The sequence below is a fragment of the Callithrix jacchus genome, chromosome X, assembly GCF_049354715.1.
Source record: "Callithrix jacchus isolate 240 chromosome X, calJac240_pri, whole genome shotgun sequence".
Taxonomy (NCBI): domain Eukaryota; kingdom Metazoa; phylum Chordata; class Mammalia; order Primates; family Cebidae; genus Callithrix; species Callithrix jacchus.
This window is the reverse complement of record NC_133524.1, coordinates 150,857,671-150,875,137: the sequence shown is the minus strand read 5'-3', so window position 1 is coordinate 150,875,137 and position 17,467 is coordinate 150,857,671. Positions and strand designations below refer to the sequence as shown.

The window sequence follows — 17,467 nt, the reverse complement described above, 5'->3', positions numbered from 1 at the left end:
TTTTGCATGTGGATATCCAACTGTCCCAGCGCCATTTCTTGAATTGCCTTTTGTTTCCCTGTTGAATTACCGTGACACACTTATTCAACATCAATTTACCTGAAATGTAAAGGCTGACTTACGGACTCATAATTCTATTCCACTGATTTATATATCTATCCTTTGTCACCTTTTGTTGTTTTTCTACAGTTCTCTGAAACTCTTTCCCTTTTTTCCCAGTGTTTTTTTCCTGTCTGTTATCCAGCTTGCATAATTCTATCGATCTATCTTTAAATTTACTGAGTCTTTCCTCTGGCATTTCCACTGCATTCTCACTTTTAATCTAGAGTTTAAATTTTTTGGTTATTATATTTTTCAGTTGTAAAATTTCCGTTTGGTTCTTTTTATCTTCTATTTATTATTTGATACTTTCTTTTTAAATATTTGTTGAAACATTTTTATGATCGATAGCTTGAGCACTTTCATAATGGCAACTTTTAAAGTCCTGTCAGATATTTCCAACATTAGTGTCATCTAGCCTTTTGTAACTGTTATCTTCTCCCACACAAGCTGAGATTTCTGTGGTTCTTAATATGTTAAATAACTTGGTTTATGTCCTTGTTATTTTGGATATTAAGTTATGAGATTTTGGATCTTGTTTATACCCCCACTTCTGTGGTATTTTGAGTTGGAGGGGGGCTTCTCCAATCTGCCTGTTGTTATTTACATTCCAAAGTTCAAAAATAGCTAGGCTTGGCATTTCTTTCCGGACCACATAGTTGAGTTCAGTGAGATATAGGGGCAGCATGTGTTGATTTCATCTTATGTGTAAAATAATCCATGGCTTTGAAATTTAATAATATATTTCTAAGTAACACCTGCATCAAAGCAAATCACAAAGGTAATAATATAACAAGGAAAATATTTTGAAGTAGTTTTTTTAAAAAATAAAAATTATGGATGCACGCAAAGCAGTGCTTAAAGGGACATTTATGGCTCTTTTGAAAGGACTGATATTATTAATAAACCCCCAGCAAGACTAATCAAGGTAAAAACGGAGAACACAAAAATTACTAATGTAAGGAATGAAAAAGGGGAAATCATTTCAGATCCTACCAACTTTAAAAGGATAATAAGAAGATATTGTAAACAAGGTAAACTAAAGTTCTAGGATAAATTTGTAGAAAAGCACAACTTGCCAAAACTAAAAAGATACAAAAAATCAGAATAATCCTACATATTTTAAAGAAATTGAATTCATAGTTTAAAACTTTTCATAAAGAAAACTCCACACCGACACTGCTAATCTGTTACATTCTATCAAACATTTAAAGAAAAAAAAAACCCAACCACACAAACTATTTCAGAAAATGGAGATATGGGAACATTTTCTACTTTGGACTATATGGCCCACATAACTATGATATCAAAATCTAGCAAAGGTGTTTAAAGAAAAGAAAACTAGGGATGAATCTTAGTTATGAACAAAGATATAGAATTCCTTAAAAAATCAGCCTAGCAAATACACTAAAGAGATAATATGCAGTGACTAATGAATGCAAAGCTAGTTTAAGATTCAGAAATCAGTTCATGCAACTTACCACATTAAGATTAAATATGATTATTTAATCATATGATTATCTTAATAAATAGAGAAGTAGCATTTGATAAAATTCAACATTCACTCATAAAAAAAAGAGGCTTAGAATACTAGCAATACAAGGGAACTAACTACAGAAAAGCTAAACTAAAGCATTTTCTTTGACATTTTATTCATAAATTTTACTGGAAGACTGAGCCAGTAAAATAAGGCATGAAAGAGAAATAAAAAGGCATAAGTTGGAAAGGGCGAAATTAAATTGACCTTATTTATGGAAGACATGACTGTTTACATAGAAAATCCCAAGGAAATAAAATCTGCAGATAAATCATTAGAATTGATAAGTACATTTATATCCATAAGGCTGCTGGATATAAAGTGAATATACATATATCTATTTTCTATCTAAATAACGGGTACCAATTGGAAAATAGAAATTATTAAAAAATACCAATTACATAACATAAAACATCAAATTCCCAAGAATAATTTAAATGAAAGATGTGTACAATCTTTTCAGATTTTTCACAGAAAAATACAAAAGATAGAGAAACTAACATCTAAATAAATGGAAGGATGCATCAAATTGATGAACAGATTCCATTCTATCCCAATCAAATCTTAGTAGACATAGCAAATTTTCTTGTGAAAATCAACAAGCCAATTTTAAAATTTATATGGGGTTACAAAGGGCCAAGAACAGCCAAGACAGTCATGAAGAATAACAACAAAGAGGAGAACTTACATTACCACATATTATCAAGACTTATAATAAAGCTATAGCAATTAATAAAGTGTGTTATTGACACAAGGATAGACACATAGACAAAACAGAATGGAGAGACTCCAGAAACATAACCATACATGTATGGACAATTGATTTAAGGCAAAGTGGCAGGGCAGGAATAAATGGTGCCATGTTGATTGGATATACACATGGGAAAATGGGAAACTCAACTCACTTCCCACACCATATTCTAAAGTGAACACTAAGTAGATTATGGATTTAAGCATGAATGGTGAAATAATAAAGCACCTGTTTCCGATGGGGTAAGATTTCTTAAATAGCATAGGACACTAAAAAGCACTAGATTGAAAAGACAAAAAGGTAACTTGGACTATTATATTAAATAAACAACTTAGACTCATCAAATGATACCACTAAGATAGTGAAAACCACGTCAGAGAGACAGAGCAGATACTCGTATCCAGAACATATTGGAATTCTTTTGAAGTACTAAGAAAGTTCAAATGAATGTGACTTATACGTAAAAGGATATCCCAAAGGCCGATATACATTTGAAAAGGTGTTCAACCTAATTAGTCACTGGGGAAATCGAAAGTAAAACCACAATGAGATACTACTGCACACGCACCAGAACTGCATAAAATGAAAAAGTCAGAAAATACTAATTGTCAGTAAAGCTGTTAAGCCATGAAAACCTTTATACACTGTTGGCAAGGATGTGAATTTGTATGGTAACTTGGAAACTATTCTCCTAGTGATAACCCAGCAATTCCACTTCAGTATACATACTGAAAAGATATGTGTTCACATGTGCAACAGGAGGCACATATACAGATTATTTTCATAGCAGCTTTATTCATAAGAGTTCCAAACTGGAAACAACCCAAAAGCCTAACAATAGAATATATAAGTAAACTGTGGTAAATTCCAACAATGAAATATTACACAGCAGTAAAAAAGAAGTACCTACTGATATGCAACATAACAGACATTATGTTGAGTGAAAGAAGCCATGCACAAAGTTGTACTTACCATATTTTCCTGTTTATATAAAATTCAAAAACAAACAAAATTAATCTGTATTGTTAGAGATTAGAATAATGGTTACCTTTGGGGAAAAAAGGAGGGGATAACAATTGAGAGGAGCCACAAAGGAGACTTCTAGAGAGCTGGTAAGGTTCTATTTCTTGATATGTATAGTTTCACAGGCATGTTCACTTTGTAAAAATTCATGGTGCAGATCTGGGTTGTGCTTGCATAGGTGTCTTCATTTTGTGAAAATTGATTGAGCTGGCTATTTATAGTGTGTGTACTTTTCTGTGTGTTATACTTCAGTTGAAAAGCTAACACCAACCAAACAAACAAAGTTTATGACAAAGAAGCTCTAGAGTATGCTAGAGCTCACAAGTCAGAATGTATATCTTAAAATAATAGTTTTGAAATCTACCGTTGAAGGAACATTAAACAAATATTTACTGAATTCCACAGGAACAGTAATAACAAGGCAAACCTTCTTTCAAGGATCTTACAATGTTCATAGAAAAACAAAATATTAAAATATAATGTTGTATGTATTACAAAAAGGAAGTATAAGATTTTATTAAGTTTCCAGGTGGAATGCTTAACTGGGATGGTATCAGGGGTTCAGAATTATCAGAGAAGGATTCCTAAGTTTAATCTTCATCTTCAGACATGACTAGACATTGGCCAGGTGGTATATGAAAAAGGAAACTGTAGGCAGAGTGAGGATATGACATGGAGAGGACATGGCTGGAGAAATAAGCAAACCATGAAGGGCTTCAGGTTTGGGAGTTTATTCTGAGGGCATTAGGGAACAGGATCATTTTAGAACAGCTACACCATGGTACCAAATTGAAAGGAAGGAAAATGGGTGCATACTAAAATTAAAGAACTTTAAAAAAAAGAAAATGCTCCTTAGTGTCTATGGGGTATATTTAAAGTGAAGATCAGTGGAAAATTCATAGCCTTAAGCACTTATATCAGTAGTAATGAAAGAAAAAATATATACTTATTAAATTCCAAACTCCAAATGCTAAGATAAAGCAGAAGAAAATGACCAGAATGAAACATAAGGAAAGAAAGAATGAACAAAAAGAAAAAGTAGTAAGGTTGGGAATAGAAAAAAATAATGAAATTAAAATCAGTGTTTCAGGGAAAAATAACAAAATTGACACACCACTGACTAACATAACCAAGGGAAAAAAGAAAAAGCACAAATATACAAAATATGAAATGAGAAGAGGGAGATAACTATTGAAATACAAGACATTTAAAATATGACAGGCTATCTGGAAGAGAGATTTCAGTGTAATAAATTTGAAAAACATATAAAATGAATAATTTCTTAGAAAACTATACTTTACCAAAATTGGCCCCATTACAGAAAGAAAGCATAAACAGATAAATTCTCAGAGCAGAAATAGAGAAACTTATCAAGAAACTATCCCACACAAAAAGGCCTAGTTGATTTTATAGGGGACTTGTCAAAGAACTGATTGTCTCACTGCTACGTACATTCTGTCACAGCCTAGAAAATGAAAGAAAACTCCAAACAATTATTCTGAAGCAAGTGCAATATACATACTTAAACCTGATAAAGACGGTATAAAAAAAGAATATTTCTGATAGCACATATGATTATTGATGAAAATGTACTAAATAAAATATTAGCAAAAATAATCCCATATCACATTAAGATACATCAAAATCTAGTAGGATTTTTTCGAGGAACACAAGGTTGGTTCAATAGTAGGAAATCTGTAAATATAATATACCATATTAATAGAACTAAGGAAAATCATAATTGCATTTACAGATACTGAAAAACTTAGCAAAACCTAATACCTATTCCTGATGAAAACAGAATAAAACAAGAAAAGTGGGAATTTGTGGATACTTTCTTAATATGAAAAGGGTATATACTTTATTCCTGAATACAGAATCTTTCTTAATGAAGAAATGCTACAGGAATTTCCATGAGGATCACAAACAAAGCAAGAATATCTACTATTTCCACTACAATATAATATTATAAAGAAGATATTAGGTAATACAGTTATATTTAAGAAATCAATTCGAGGTTTAGGAATTGGAAAATAAGTAAAACTATTTACAGATGGGATTTGATACAGAAATAATAGCCTTCAAATATACAAGCAAAAAACAGAGAATGTAATAGAAAAAAAAATTCACAAAAGCAAAAAGAAGATAAATCCTTAAGAATAAATTTCAGCAAGACATATGCAAAACCTATATGAGAAAAACAACACTCCTGAGAGACACCAAAGTAGACTACAGCAAATGGAAAGACAGCCAGTGCTCTTGGATGGGATGATGCAACATCACAGATTAATTTATAAATTTAACACAGTCTCAATAGAAATATCAAAAAGTTTTTATCTGGAGCTAGACAAGCTGACAGTAAGGTTCACATGAAAAACTAAATATGTAAGAATAGTCAGGATCTCAAATGGGCGCGATGGCTCATGCCTGTAATCCCAGCACTTTGGGAGGCCGAGATGGGCAGATCACCCTAGGTATGGAGTTTGAGACCAGTTTGGGCAACAGGGTGAAACTCTGTCTCCACTAAAAATACAAAAATTAGGCAGAAGTGGTGGTGCGTGCCTGTAATCCCAGCTACTCGGGAGGCAGAGACTGCTATGAGCTAAGATCGTACTACTGCACTCCAGCCTGGGTGACTGAGCAAGACTCCGTCACAAAAAAAAAAAAAGTCAGGGAAACACTGCTGAAACACTGAAAAAGAAAAGCTAGGATGGAGACTAGCCCTAGAAATAATAAAACACACAATAAAGCCGCTATAATTAATGTGATGATAATTAAATGAACAGATGATAGAACAGAAAGTTAAGAAACAGATCCAAGTGAATAGGGAGCTTTCGTGTATGGTAAAAGGTGGCATGTAAAATTGCTGATGTGAAGATAAACCTGCCTCCCAGGTTCAAGCAATTCTACTGTCTCAGCCTCCTGAGTAGCAGGGATTATAGGCACCCACCACCATGCCCAGCTAATTTTTGTATGTTTAGTAGAGATGGGGTTTCACCAACTTGGCCAGACTGGTCTCAAATTTGTAACCTCAAGTGATCCACCTGCCTCAGCCTCCCAAAGTACTAGGATTACAGACATGAGCCCCTGCGCCTGGCCTAACATAAACTTTTTAATCAGTGATTTTGGAACAGGTGCATTGCCATTTAGAAAGAGATAAAATTAGATTCATATGTTAGTCTACACAAAATAAACTCTATATAGATCTGACTTTCGGAACCATGTTGATGTTTCATATACTCTAAAGGGGAAAAAAGTATGGGTTAAAAAAAATCCAAAAATGGAAAACAAACAAGAAAAACCTGTTTTTCTTTTTTTTTTTTATTGCACTTTAAGTTCTGGGGTGCATGTGCAGATCTTGCAGGATTGTTGCACACATGCCATGGTGGTTTACTGTCTCCATCCCCCCCGTCACCTACATCAGGCATTTCTCCCAATGTTATCCATCCCCAACCTCACCACTCCCTGCTGTCCCTCCCCTAGCCCCCCACCCCCCAACAGACCCCAGTGTGTGATGTTCTCTTCCCTGTGCCTATGTGTTCTTATTGTTCAACACCCGCCTATGAGTGAGAACATGTGGTGTTTGATTTTCTGTTCTTGTGTCAGTTTGCTGAGAATGATGGTTGCCAGATTCATCCATGTCCCTACAAAGGACATGAACTCATCTTTCTTATGGCTGCATAATATTCCATGGTGTATATGTGCCACATTTTCTTTGTCCAGTCTACCATTGATGGGCATTTGGGTTGGTTCCAGGTCTTTGCTACTATAAACAGTGCCACAATGAATATACATATGCATGTGTCTTTATAATTGAACAACTTATAATCCTTTGGGTATATACCCAGTAATTGGATTGCTGGGTCAAATGGAATTTCTGTTTGTAGGTCCTTGAGGAATCGCCACACTGTCTTCCACAATGGTTGGACTCATTTACACTCCCACCAACAGTGTAAAAGTGTTCCTATTTCTCCACATCCTCTCCAGCATCTCTTGTCTCCAGATTTTTTAATGATCGCCATTCTAACTGGCGTGAGATGGTATCTCAATGTGGTTTTGATTTGCATCTCTCTGATGACCAGTGATGAGCATTTTTTCGTTAGTTTGTTGGCCTCATGTATGTCTTCTTTTGAAAAGTGCTAGTTCATATCTTTTGCCCACTTTTGAATGGGTTTGTTTTTTTCTTGTAAATCTGCTTTAGTTCTTGTAGATTCTGGATATTCAGCCCTTTGTCAGATGGGTAGATTGCAAAAATTTTCAAATGAATCATATAACCACACTGAAGTGATCAGAGGGGAAAAACACTAAATCCAAGTAACTCTTTTGAGTATATACTCTTAAGCATATGTCCAAATTCATCAAAATGTATACAGTAAAAATGTGCTTTTCTGCATGTTAATTATATCTCAATAAAGCTTAATAAAAAGAACTGTCAACAAATATTGATTTCTAGTTAGTAGGTTTTTCTTTCATGGTGATATAGATTAGCAATCCTGAAACTACTTTCTGTATATTATAGGGCTGAGTAACAAGTAAATATTGTGGCTAGCAGAAGCAAGGCATCTTTCTTTTTAAGGAAAAAGTTGCAAATATGGAAAAGGAGAATGCTAGAATGAATGAAAATAGAATTGGAGTTATCAGGTTGAACTCAGAGGTAAACTGGAGAAAGTTTCCAAGCTGAAGCACAGGGAGGAGAACCAACCCCCAGGTAGAGTTTGGCAGATGCCAAGTTGAGGAAATGGAGCTGAGACTCTGGGAAGGCTAAGACAGCTTGTGTTTGCAAGGTAAAGTACTATGGAGGAAAGAACTGCATAGGAAGAGAACTCTAGAGATCTTAAAATGATACCAGATGTAAACAAAGAAACTAAGAGCATTTGAAATGGTTAACCATATAGTTAAATACAAAGCCTTTTATTATTTAAATTTCTTGAAATGATAATAAACTATTTAAAGTAAAGCTTATGACACACATGCATGTAAAATGTGTGATCACAGTGGCACAAAGACCAGGAGGGGAGAAATGAAAGTATGTTGTTGCAAGATTCTTATATTATGTGTAAACTAGTAAAATATCATTTGAAGACAGACTGTGACATGTAACAAATGTATGCTATAAACTAGTGATATATCAAAAAAATTACACAAGTAATTTTTCCCTGCAGGAAACATTTGGCTAAGTCTGGAGACATTTCTGATTATGACAATTGGCTATTGGCACCTAGTAGGTGGAGGTCAGCGATACTGATAAACATTCAACAATGCACAGAATGGCACCCCCCATCTCCACCCACACACACAACTATGTGACCCAAAATGTCAATAGTGACAATGTTGACAGACCCTATGAAAAACCTAAAGCAATCACCAAAATAACAAAAGACTACAGCTAATTAGTCTATAAAGGAGATAAACATTTGACAAAATACAACATCTATTTTTTGTTAAAAACATATTCTTACCAATCTAGGAATAAAAGAAACTTCCTCAAACTGATTAAGGGAATCTATGAAAAATCTTCAGGTAACATCATACTTAATGGTGAAAGAGTAAATAACTTCTCCAAAGATTAGAAACAAAGTTACCATGACCACTCTTACCAGCTGTATTCAACAGTTTATTAGAGGTTCTAACAATGCAATAAGGCAAGAGAAATAAACAGAAGGCATCCACATAGGAAAGAAAGAAGTGAAACTACCTTTATTCACAGATGACATAATCACCTGTAGATAATCCAATGGGCCCTTCAAAAAAGCTCTTAAAAATTAATTGAATTTAGCAAGGTTGTAGGATATAAACTCAATATACAAAAATGAATTATATTTTTATATAGTATCAGTAAATAATAGGAAATTGAAATGAATACAATCATATTTACAATAACATAAATACATGAAATGTAAAGTGATAAATATGACAAAAGATATGGAAGATCTGTATATTGAAAACTAAAAACCATTATTGAGATAATTAAATATCTATATAAATAGAGAGATATACCATGTCCACACTTTGGAAGACTCAATATTATTAATATGTTAGTTCTCCCCAAAACGAATCCATAGACTCAACATAATCCAAATTAAAATCCTAGCAGGCAGTATTGGGAAACAGTCTATCAGTTTCTTAAAAAAATCAAACACATATCTACCGTATGTTCAGCCAGTGTCATCCTAGGTGTTTCCCCAAGGAAAGAAAAGGCATATATCCATACCAAAACCAATATGCAAATGTTCTAAGCAGCTTTATTTGTAATAGACAAAAACTATAAATAACTCAAATATCCATCAACAGGTGAATGGATAAACATATTGTGGTAATATGTATACAATTTAATATTATTCTGTAATAAAAGGGGCAAACTATTGAAACATGCTACAACATGGCTGAATCTCAGAATAATTATGGTGTATGAAAGGAGACAGACAAAAAGTACATACTCTATGATTCCACATGCAAAAGTTTCTAGAAAATGAAGACCAATCTCTAGTAAGAGTAGACCAGGGTTTTCTGTAGTTGTAGAAGTGATAGGGTGTGACGGAAGGGAAGAATCACAAAGAGGTACAAGGCAATGTTTGGGGGTGACAGAAATTTTCATTATCTGGATTATAGCAATGGTTTCACAGCTGTATAAATATCAAAACTTATTGACGAATTGTGTATTTTGAACATGTGCAATTTATCATGCCAATTGTACCTCAATAAAGCTATCTAAGAAAAAAAAGGGGCCGGGAGCGGTGGCTCAAGCCTGTAATCCCAGCACTTTGGGAGGCCAAGGCGGGTGGATCACAAGGTCAAGAGATCGAGACCATCCTGGCCAACATGGTGAAACCCCGTCTCTACAAAAATAAAAAAAAAATTAGCTGGGCATGGTGGCGTGTGCCTGTAAACCCAGCTACTCGGGAGGCTGAGGCAGGAGAATTGCCTGAACCCAGGAGGCAGAGGTTGCGGTGAGCCAAGATCACGCCATTGCACTCCAGCCTGGGTAACAAGAGTGACACTCCATCTCAAAAAAAAAAAAAAAGGAACCAAGGCTCCTTGGAGAAATAATGAATCCAGGCTGGGTAGAGGAAAAAATGAGGCAAACCTGGAACATCTACTTGTGCTAGAAAATCAGGTAGTACTCAAAGAAGGATGGGAGTAGGTCAAAAGAACACAGGAAAAACTTCCACTAGCCATTTATGAAGCATGGGTGCCTCCAAATAACTATAGTGATGGATTAAAACCCATTGAATAAAATAAGAATCCAGGTGTTCGCATTAATATAAATAAATAAATGAATAAATAATCAGAAGAGAAAACTCTTTCTTAAAGTAAAATACCAACTAGTAAATGTTGAAGGAATGATGGAATTAGAACACTGCCATGTGACAAACATCTTAGTAATAAATAATTTAGGAAATACTAATTGATGAACGCTAAAACTCCCTACAAGATACAGTCATCCCATCGTATCTGTGGGGGATTGGTTCCAGGACCTCCCACAGACACCAAATGATGTTCAAGTCCCTGATATAAAAGGGTGCAATATTTGCATATAATGTCATCCTCCTGTATACTTTAAATTCTCTCTAGATTACTTAGCATCTCTAGATTATTTACAATACCTCATACAGGCTGGGTACACTGGCTCATACCTGTAGTCCCAGCACTTTGGGAGGCTGAGATGGGTAGATCACTTCAGCCCAGGAGTTTGAGACCAGCCTGGGCAACGCAGTAAAACCCCACCTCTACAAAAAAAATACACCCACACTAAAAATAGCCAGGTATGGTGGCACATGCCTGTAGTCCCAGCTACTTGGGAGGCTGACAAGGGAGGATCACTTGAGCCCTGTCTCAAAAGAAATTATTATTATACTGTACAGTGTAGGGAATAATGACTAAAAAAAGTCTCTACATGTTCAGCATTTATGCAGTTTTTCTCCCAAATATTTTTAATTCAGGGTTGGGTGAATCAATGGACGCAGAATCCATGAATATGGAGGGCCAACTGTTTATTAATATCAAAGAGAATAATTAACTTTACAGTGGAAAAACCTATCAGGCACTACCTTAAGCACGTGGTCAAAGTTAAAATCACCAGTAATAGAACAAATTGACATCATGTGGCTCCTTATACAAATCATCAAAAGAACCAACATAACTTCAGTGGCGTTCTTGCCGAAAGAATATAATCTACATCGAATCATGATAAAACACGAAGAAATGCAAAATGAAAGACATTTTCCAAAATAACTGGCCTTTAATAGTGTTCAAAACTGTTTAGGTCACAAAAGACATAGGAGCTGTTTGAAATCATAGGAGACTAAATAGCCAAGACAATCACATGCAATATGTGAACCTGGAATAAAGGTTTTTTACTTCTGTTATAAGAATGTAATTAAAAAATTGGTGATAACATTTGAATACTATCTATGGATTAGATAATAATGCTGTATGGATTTTAATTTCCTGATACTGACAATTATATTCTGGTTATTTAAGAAATGCCTAAGGAAACGCCTACTGAAGAGGCATCATGTGTGCAACTTACTCTCAAATGGTACAGGAAAAAAAATCCATACTATAAAGAGAAAAATGACAATAGAAATGTGACAAAATACTGACATTTAGGAAATCTGGGTGAGGCATATCCAGGAATCCTTAATACTATTCTTACAACTTTACTGTAAATCTAGTATTATTTCAAAACACAATATTTAATAAAATAAGTAATAACTTTAAAAATTGATTTAGTAAGGACAATTCCTAAAACAGAAAAATCACAACAGAAAACTCAATCAGTGCCAGTGACATGAAAGGGAAAAAATTTAAAAGCATAGCAAACAGAAACCAAAAAAGATAATGGCAGGAATATTACCACATATATCAGCAATGGTAATAAAATGAATGTATGACGTTCACCTATTAAGAGACGAATGTTCTGATTGTTTAAAACCAAAACACTCAAGATCTCGCTATATTTTATAAGAGGCATACCTAAAACAAAATAACTGAGGAAGGTCAAAAATAAAAGAATGGAACAAGTTTTAACAGGCAAACAAATGCTAACAAGAACTATAATACACAACAGGCAGTGGCAGATTGCTGTGCATTCTCACCTTTCTCCTTGATAACAGAATGTCCATTTTTAGCAAAGACAGAGCTATGTGAAGAAAAAGACTAGATTTCCTAGTCTCCTTGGTAGCTTAGATATGGCCACTTGACTGAGTTCTGCCAGTGAGATGGAAGTGGAATTGCTTTCTGGGACTTCTGGGAAGGTTACTTATTGGAAGTCAGTTGAGGGGGGACAGGCCCCTTTATGCCTTCCTACCTTTCCTCTTCCTTCTGGCCCTCAATGGAGATGTGCTTGCTGGAGCTCCAGAAGTCTCGTGGACCATGAAGGGACCTTAGGATGGAAACCATATACCAAGATGGTGAAGCAGAAGAGAGGAGCCTGTGTCCCTGAAGACACTGCAGAGCCCAGAGATCAATCTTCAGACTTCTTTTACTCCCCCCAAAAAATGTTTCTTGTTTAAACTAATTTTATTTCTAATTTAAATTTTTTTCTAACATATGCTGCTGAATCTAATCCTGACCAGAACAATAATATTCTTAGAAAGAATTCAAGGCATAAATAAAAAATAAATAGGATAAAGAGGACTATTTCATACTGTATGGAGGAAGAACAGCAAAGAAGTTTAATAGTTGATGACCTGTCAACACTCTGCACTTAAAAAAAAAAAAACAGCTTCAAAGGACACTAAAACATGAAAGTGGACAAATTTAGTTGTGATAAGAAGTTTATACACATCTCTCTCAGATATTGATAATCAAAACCACAATGAAGGATATAAGGGTTGGTATAACACAACTTAAACTTATTCTAACAGGGGTATAAGGAACCTGTATCCAAGAAAAAATATACATATTTCCAACCCAAATGAAAAAGCTGTGAAAATTGACTATGTTTTAGTCAGGAATCAGCAAACTCTTGAAGTAAAGACCAGATAGTAAATATTTTAAGCTGTGTGGGCCACAGGGTTTCTATTACAACACTCAGCTCTACGATCATAGCTGGAAAGGAGTCATAGACGATATGTAAATAAATGGATGTAGCTATGTTCCAATAAAACTTGATTTACAAATATAGGCCCCAGGCCAACCTGGCCTACAGGCTATGGTTTGCGGACCCCTGTTCTAGGTAACAAAGGAAATATTTTAAAAATCCATAAGGCTGATATTACACAGGCCACAATCAGTTACCATAATGTATTGTTAAAAATTAACATACTAGTCCCTCCCTCAAACCTAAACAACAGGAAATTTCAAAGTTTTAAATTTTTAAATGCACTTCTTTGTTTTTAAAGATGGGGTTTCACCATGTTGGTCAGGCCTGTCTTGAACTCACAACCTCAGGTGATCCGCCCGCCTTGGTCTCCAAAGCACTTGGATTATAGGCATGAGCCACCATGCCCAGCCTTTAAATGCACTTCTAAATAATCCTTGGGTTGAAGGGAAATAAAAATGGAAAGTACAAATGATTTATAAGGAAATAAACAAAAAACATCAGAACTACTGTACTATATATACATCAAAATCGGTGGGGCCAAAATGAAGAGGAAAATGTATGACCTCAAATGTATTTATTAGAAAACCAGCAAGATGGAAAATAAACCTGGTTTTCACCTCAAGATTTTAGAACAATACAACAATAAAACACAAGTAGAAGAAATTAACAAACAGACAAAGGCAAAAATATTTTTTAAAAGGCTAAGAAACTGAGTTGTAAATAATGCTGCTAGTAACATGGTTGCACAACTATCTATGAGAGCCTGCTTTCAATTCATTTGGGTATATACCAAAAAGTGGAACTGCTGAAGCATGTGGCAATTATATTCTTGATTTTTTGAGAAACTACCATAACATTTTCCACAGTGGCTGTACCATTTTACATTTCTATCAACAAGGTACAAGGGTTCCAATTTATACATGTCTTTGCCAACACTTGTTATTTTCTGTTTTTTTAATAGTAGCCATATTAATGGGTGTAAGGTGGTATCTCACTATAGTTTTGATTTGCATTTCCCTAATGGTTAATGATATTTACATCTTTTCATGTATTTATTAGCCATTTGTATATCACCACTAGAGGTGATATCACCACCATTTTCCCCCTAGCTTTATTGAGGTGTAATATACAGATAATATATTTAAGGTGTACAGCTTTATATTTTGACACACACATATACTGTGAAGTGATTACTACAATTAAACACATTAATTGCCACGTGAATTTACCATTTTGTGTATGTAGTGAGAAAATTTAGGCCGGGCGCAGTGGCTCATGCCTATAATCCCAGCACTTTGGGAGGCCAAGGTGGGTGGATCACGAGGTCAAGAGATCGAGACCATCCTGGTCAACAAGGTGAAACCCTGTCTCTACTAAAAATACAAAAATTAGCTGGGCATGGTGGCGTGCACCTGTAGTCCCAGCTACTTGGGAGGCTGAGGCAGGAGAATTGCTTGAACCCAGAAGGCAGAGGTTGCGGTGAGCTGAGATCGTGCCACTGCACTCCACTCTGGGTAACAACAGCAAAACTCCGTCTCAAAAAAAAAAAAAGAAAGAAAATTTAAAATCTACTCTCTTACCAAATTTAAAGTATACAATATTGTACTATACAATAATACAAATAATTCAAGTACACTGTATTGTTAAGTATAGTTACCATCTGTAAATAAATCCAGAATATATTCATTTTATAAATGAAAGTTTGCACCCTTTGACCAAAATTCCATTTCCCCACCCCAGCAACTACCTATTTACTGTCTGAGTTTTATTTCTTTAGTTCCACATATAAGTGAGATCATACAGTATCTGTCTTTCCGTATCTGTCTTATTTCACTTTGTATAATGCTCTGTAGGTCCATACATGTTGTTACAAATGGCAAGATGTCATTTTTTAATGCTGAATAATATTCCACTGTGCATCTATCTATCTATCTGTCTGTCTGTCCATCACATTTTCTTTATCTAATCATCCATCAATGGACATTTAAGTTGTTTCTACATCTTGGCTATTGTGAACGATAGTGCAATGAACATGGGAATTCACCATGTTTTCGAGACACTGATTTCAATTTTATTGGATAAATTCCTGGAAATGCGATTGCTAAATCATATTGTAGTTCTAATTTTTTGTTTTTTGAGGAATCTCCATACTGTTTTCTATCTTTAACTTTTTGGTAATAGCCATCCTAACAGGTATGATGTGGTATCTTATTATGGTTTTGATTTGCATTTCTCAGATTAGTGATGTTGAGTACCTTTACATGTACTTACTGGCCATTTATATGTCTTCTTTGGAAAAATGTCCATTCAGGATCTTTGCCCATTTATAAATCATATTATTTGTATTTTTTTTTGCTATTGACCTGGATAAGTTCTTTATACATTTTGGATATCAGCCCCCTTATCAAATATGTGGGTTGCAAATATTGTCTCCCATTCTGTAGGTTGCCTTCTCATTTTGTTCAGTTTCCTTTGCTGTACAGACTTTGGAAATACAAGTATAAATATATATATATTATTATTTCACTTTACGTTCTGGGGTACATGTGTAGAACATGCAGGATTGTTGCATAGGTACATACATGACAATGTGGTTTGGTGCCTCCATCACCCTGTCACTTATATCTGGCATTTCTCCACATATTATTTCTCCCCAACCTCCCTACCCTACACTGTCCCTCCTCTATTCTCCCCCCAACAAACCCCAGTGTGTCATGCTTCCCTCCCTGTGTCAGTGAGAACTCATTGACACCTGTAAGTGAGAACATGTGCTGTTTGATTTTCTGTTCTTGTGTCAGTTTGCTGAGAATGATGGTTTCCAGGTTCATCCATGTCCCTATACAAAGGACACGAACTCATTGTTTTTAATGGCTGCATAGTATTCCATGGTGTATGTGTGCAACATTTTCCCTGTCCAGTCTATCATCCATGGGCATTTGGGTTGGTTCCAGGTCTTTGCTATTGTAAACAGCACCACAGTGAACATATGTGTGCATGTGTCCTTATAATAGAACGATTTATAATCCTTTGGGTATATACCCAGTAATGGGATTGCTGGGTCAAATGGAATTTCTATTTCTAGGTCCTTAAGAAATCACCACGCTGTCTTCCACAATGGTTGAACTAATTTACACTCCCACCAGCAGTGTAAAAGTGTTCCTATTTCTCCACATCCTCTGCAGCATCTGTTGTCTCCAGATTTTTTAATGATGGCCATTCTAACTGGCGTGAGATGGTATCTCAATGTGGTTTTGATTGGCATTTCCCTAATGGCCAGTGTGGATTTTTTTAGTCTGATGCAGTCCCACCTGTTTTTTTTTTTTTTCCTTTGTTGCCTGTGCCTTTGGAGTTGTATTCATAAAATCTTTGGCAAGACCAATGTCAAGGAGTTTTTCTTCCACTTTCCACTAGTAGTTTTACACTTTTAGGTCTTATGCTTAAGTCTTCAATTCATTTTAAGTTGATTTTTATATATATGTGAGATAAGGATCCACTTTCATTCTTTCACATGTGGATATCCTGTTTCCCAACACCATTTATTGAAGAGACCCCATTGAATATTCCTGGCATCTTTGTTGACGGTTAGTTAACTGCATAAGTGTGGCTTTATTTCTGGGCTCTTTATTTTCCCATTAGTCTATATGTCTTTTGTTTTGTTTTTTTAATTGTAATTTACGTTCTGGGGCACATGTGCAGATCATGCAGAATTGTTGCATAGGTACAAACATGGTAAGGTGGTTTGCTGCCTTCCTCCTCCCATCACCTGTATCTGGTATTTCTCCTGTTATCCCTCCCCACCACACACTGTTCCTCCCCTAGTCCCCCCAACTGACCACAGTGTGTGATGCTCCCCTCCCTGTGTCCACATGTTCTAATTCTTCATCACCCGCCTAGGAATGAGAACATGCGGTATTTGATTTTCTGTTCTTGTGTCAGTTTGCTGAGCATGATGGTTTCCAGATTCATCCATGTCCCTATGAAGGACATGAACTCATTGGTTTTTATGGCT

At 35.3% G+C, this 17,467-nt stretch overlaps 1 protein-coding gene across 2 annotated transcripts in view; it reads right to left on the bottom strand.

Moving 5' to 3' along the window:
• BRCC3 (BRCA1/BRCA2-containing complex subunit 3) overlaps positions 1-17,467 on the bottom strand; it is an 81,695-nt gene that overhangs the window by 11,548 nt on the left and 52,680 nt on the right. The window contains exon 8 of one of the 2 annotated variants that reach the window (XM_078363720.1): positions 12,721-12,795. The exons of the other annotated variant lie outside the window; for it this stretch is intronic. Coding sequence (XP_078219846.1) covers positions 12,721-12,795 — 75 coding nt within the window. The remainder of the gene's footprint in view (positions 1-12,720; positions 12,796-17,467) is intronic. 2 annotated transcript variants of the gene reach the window in all.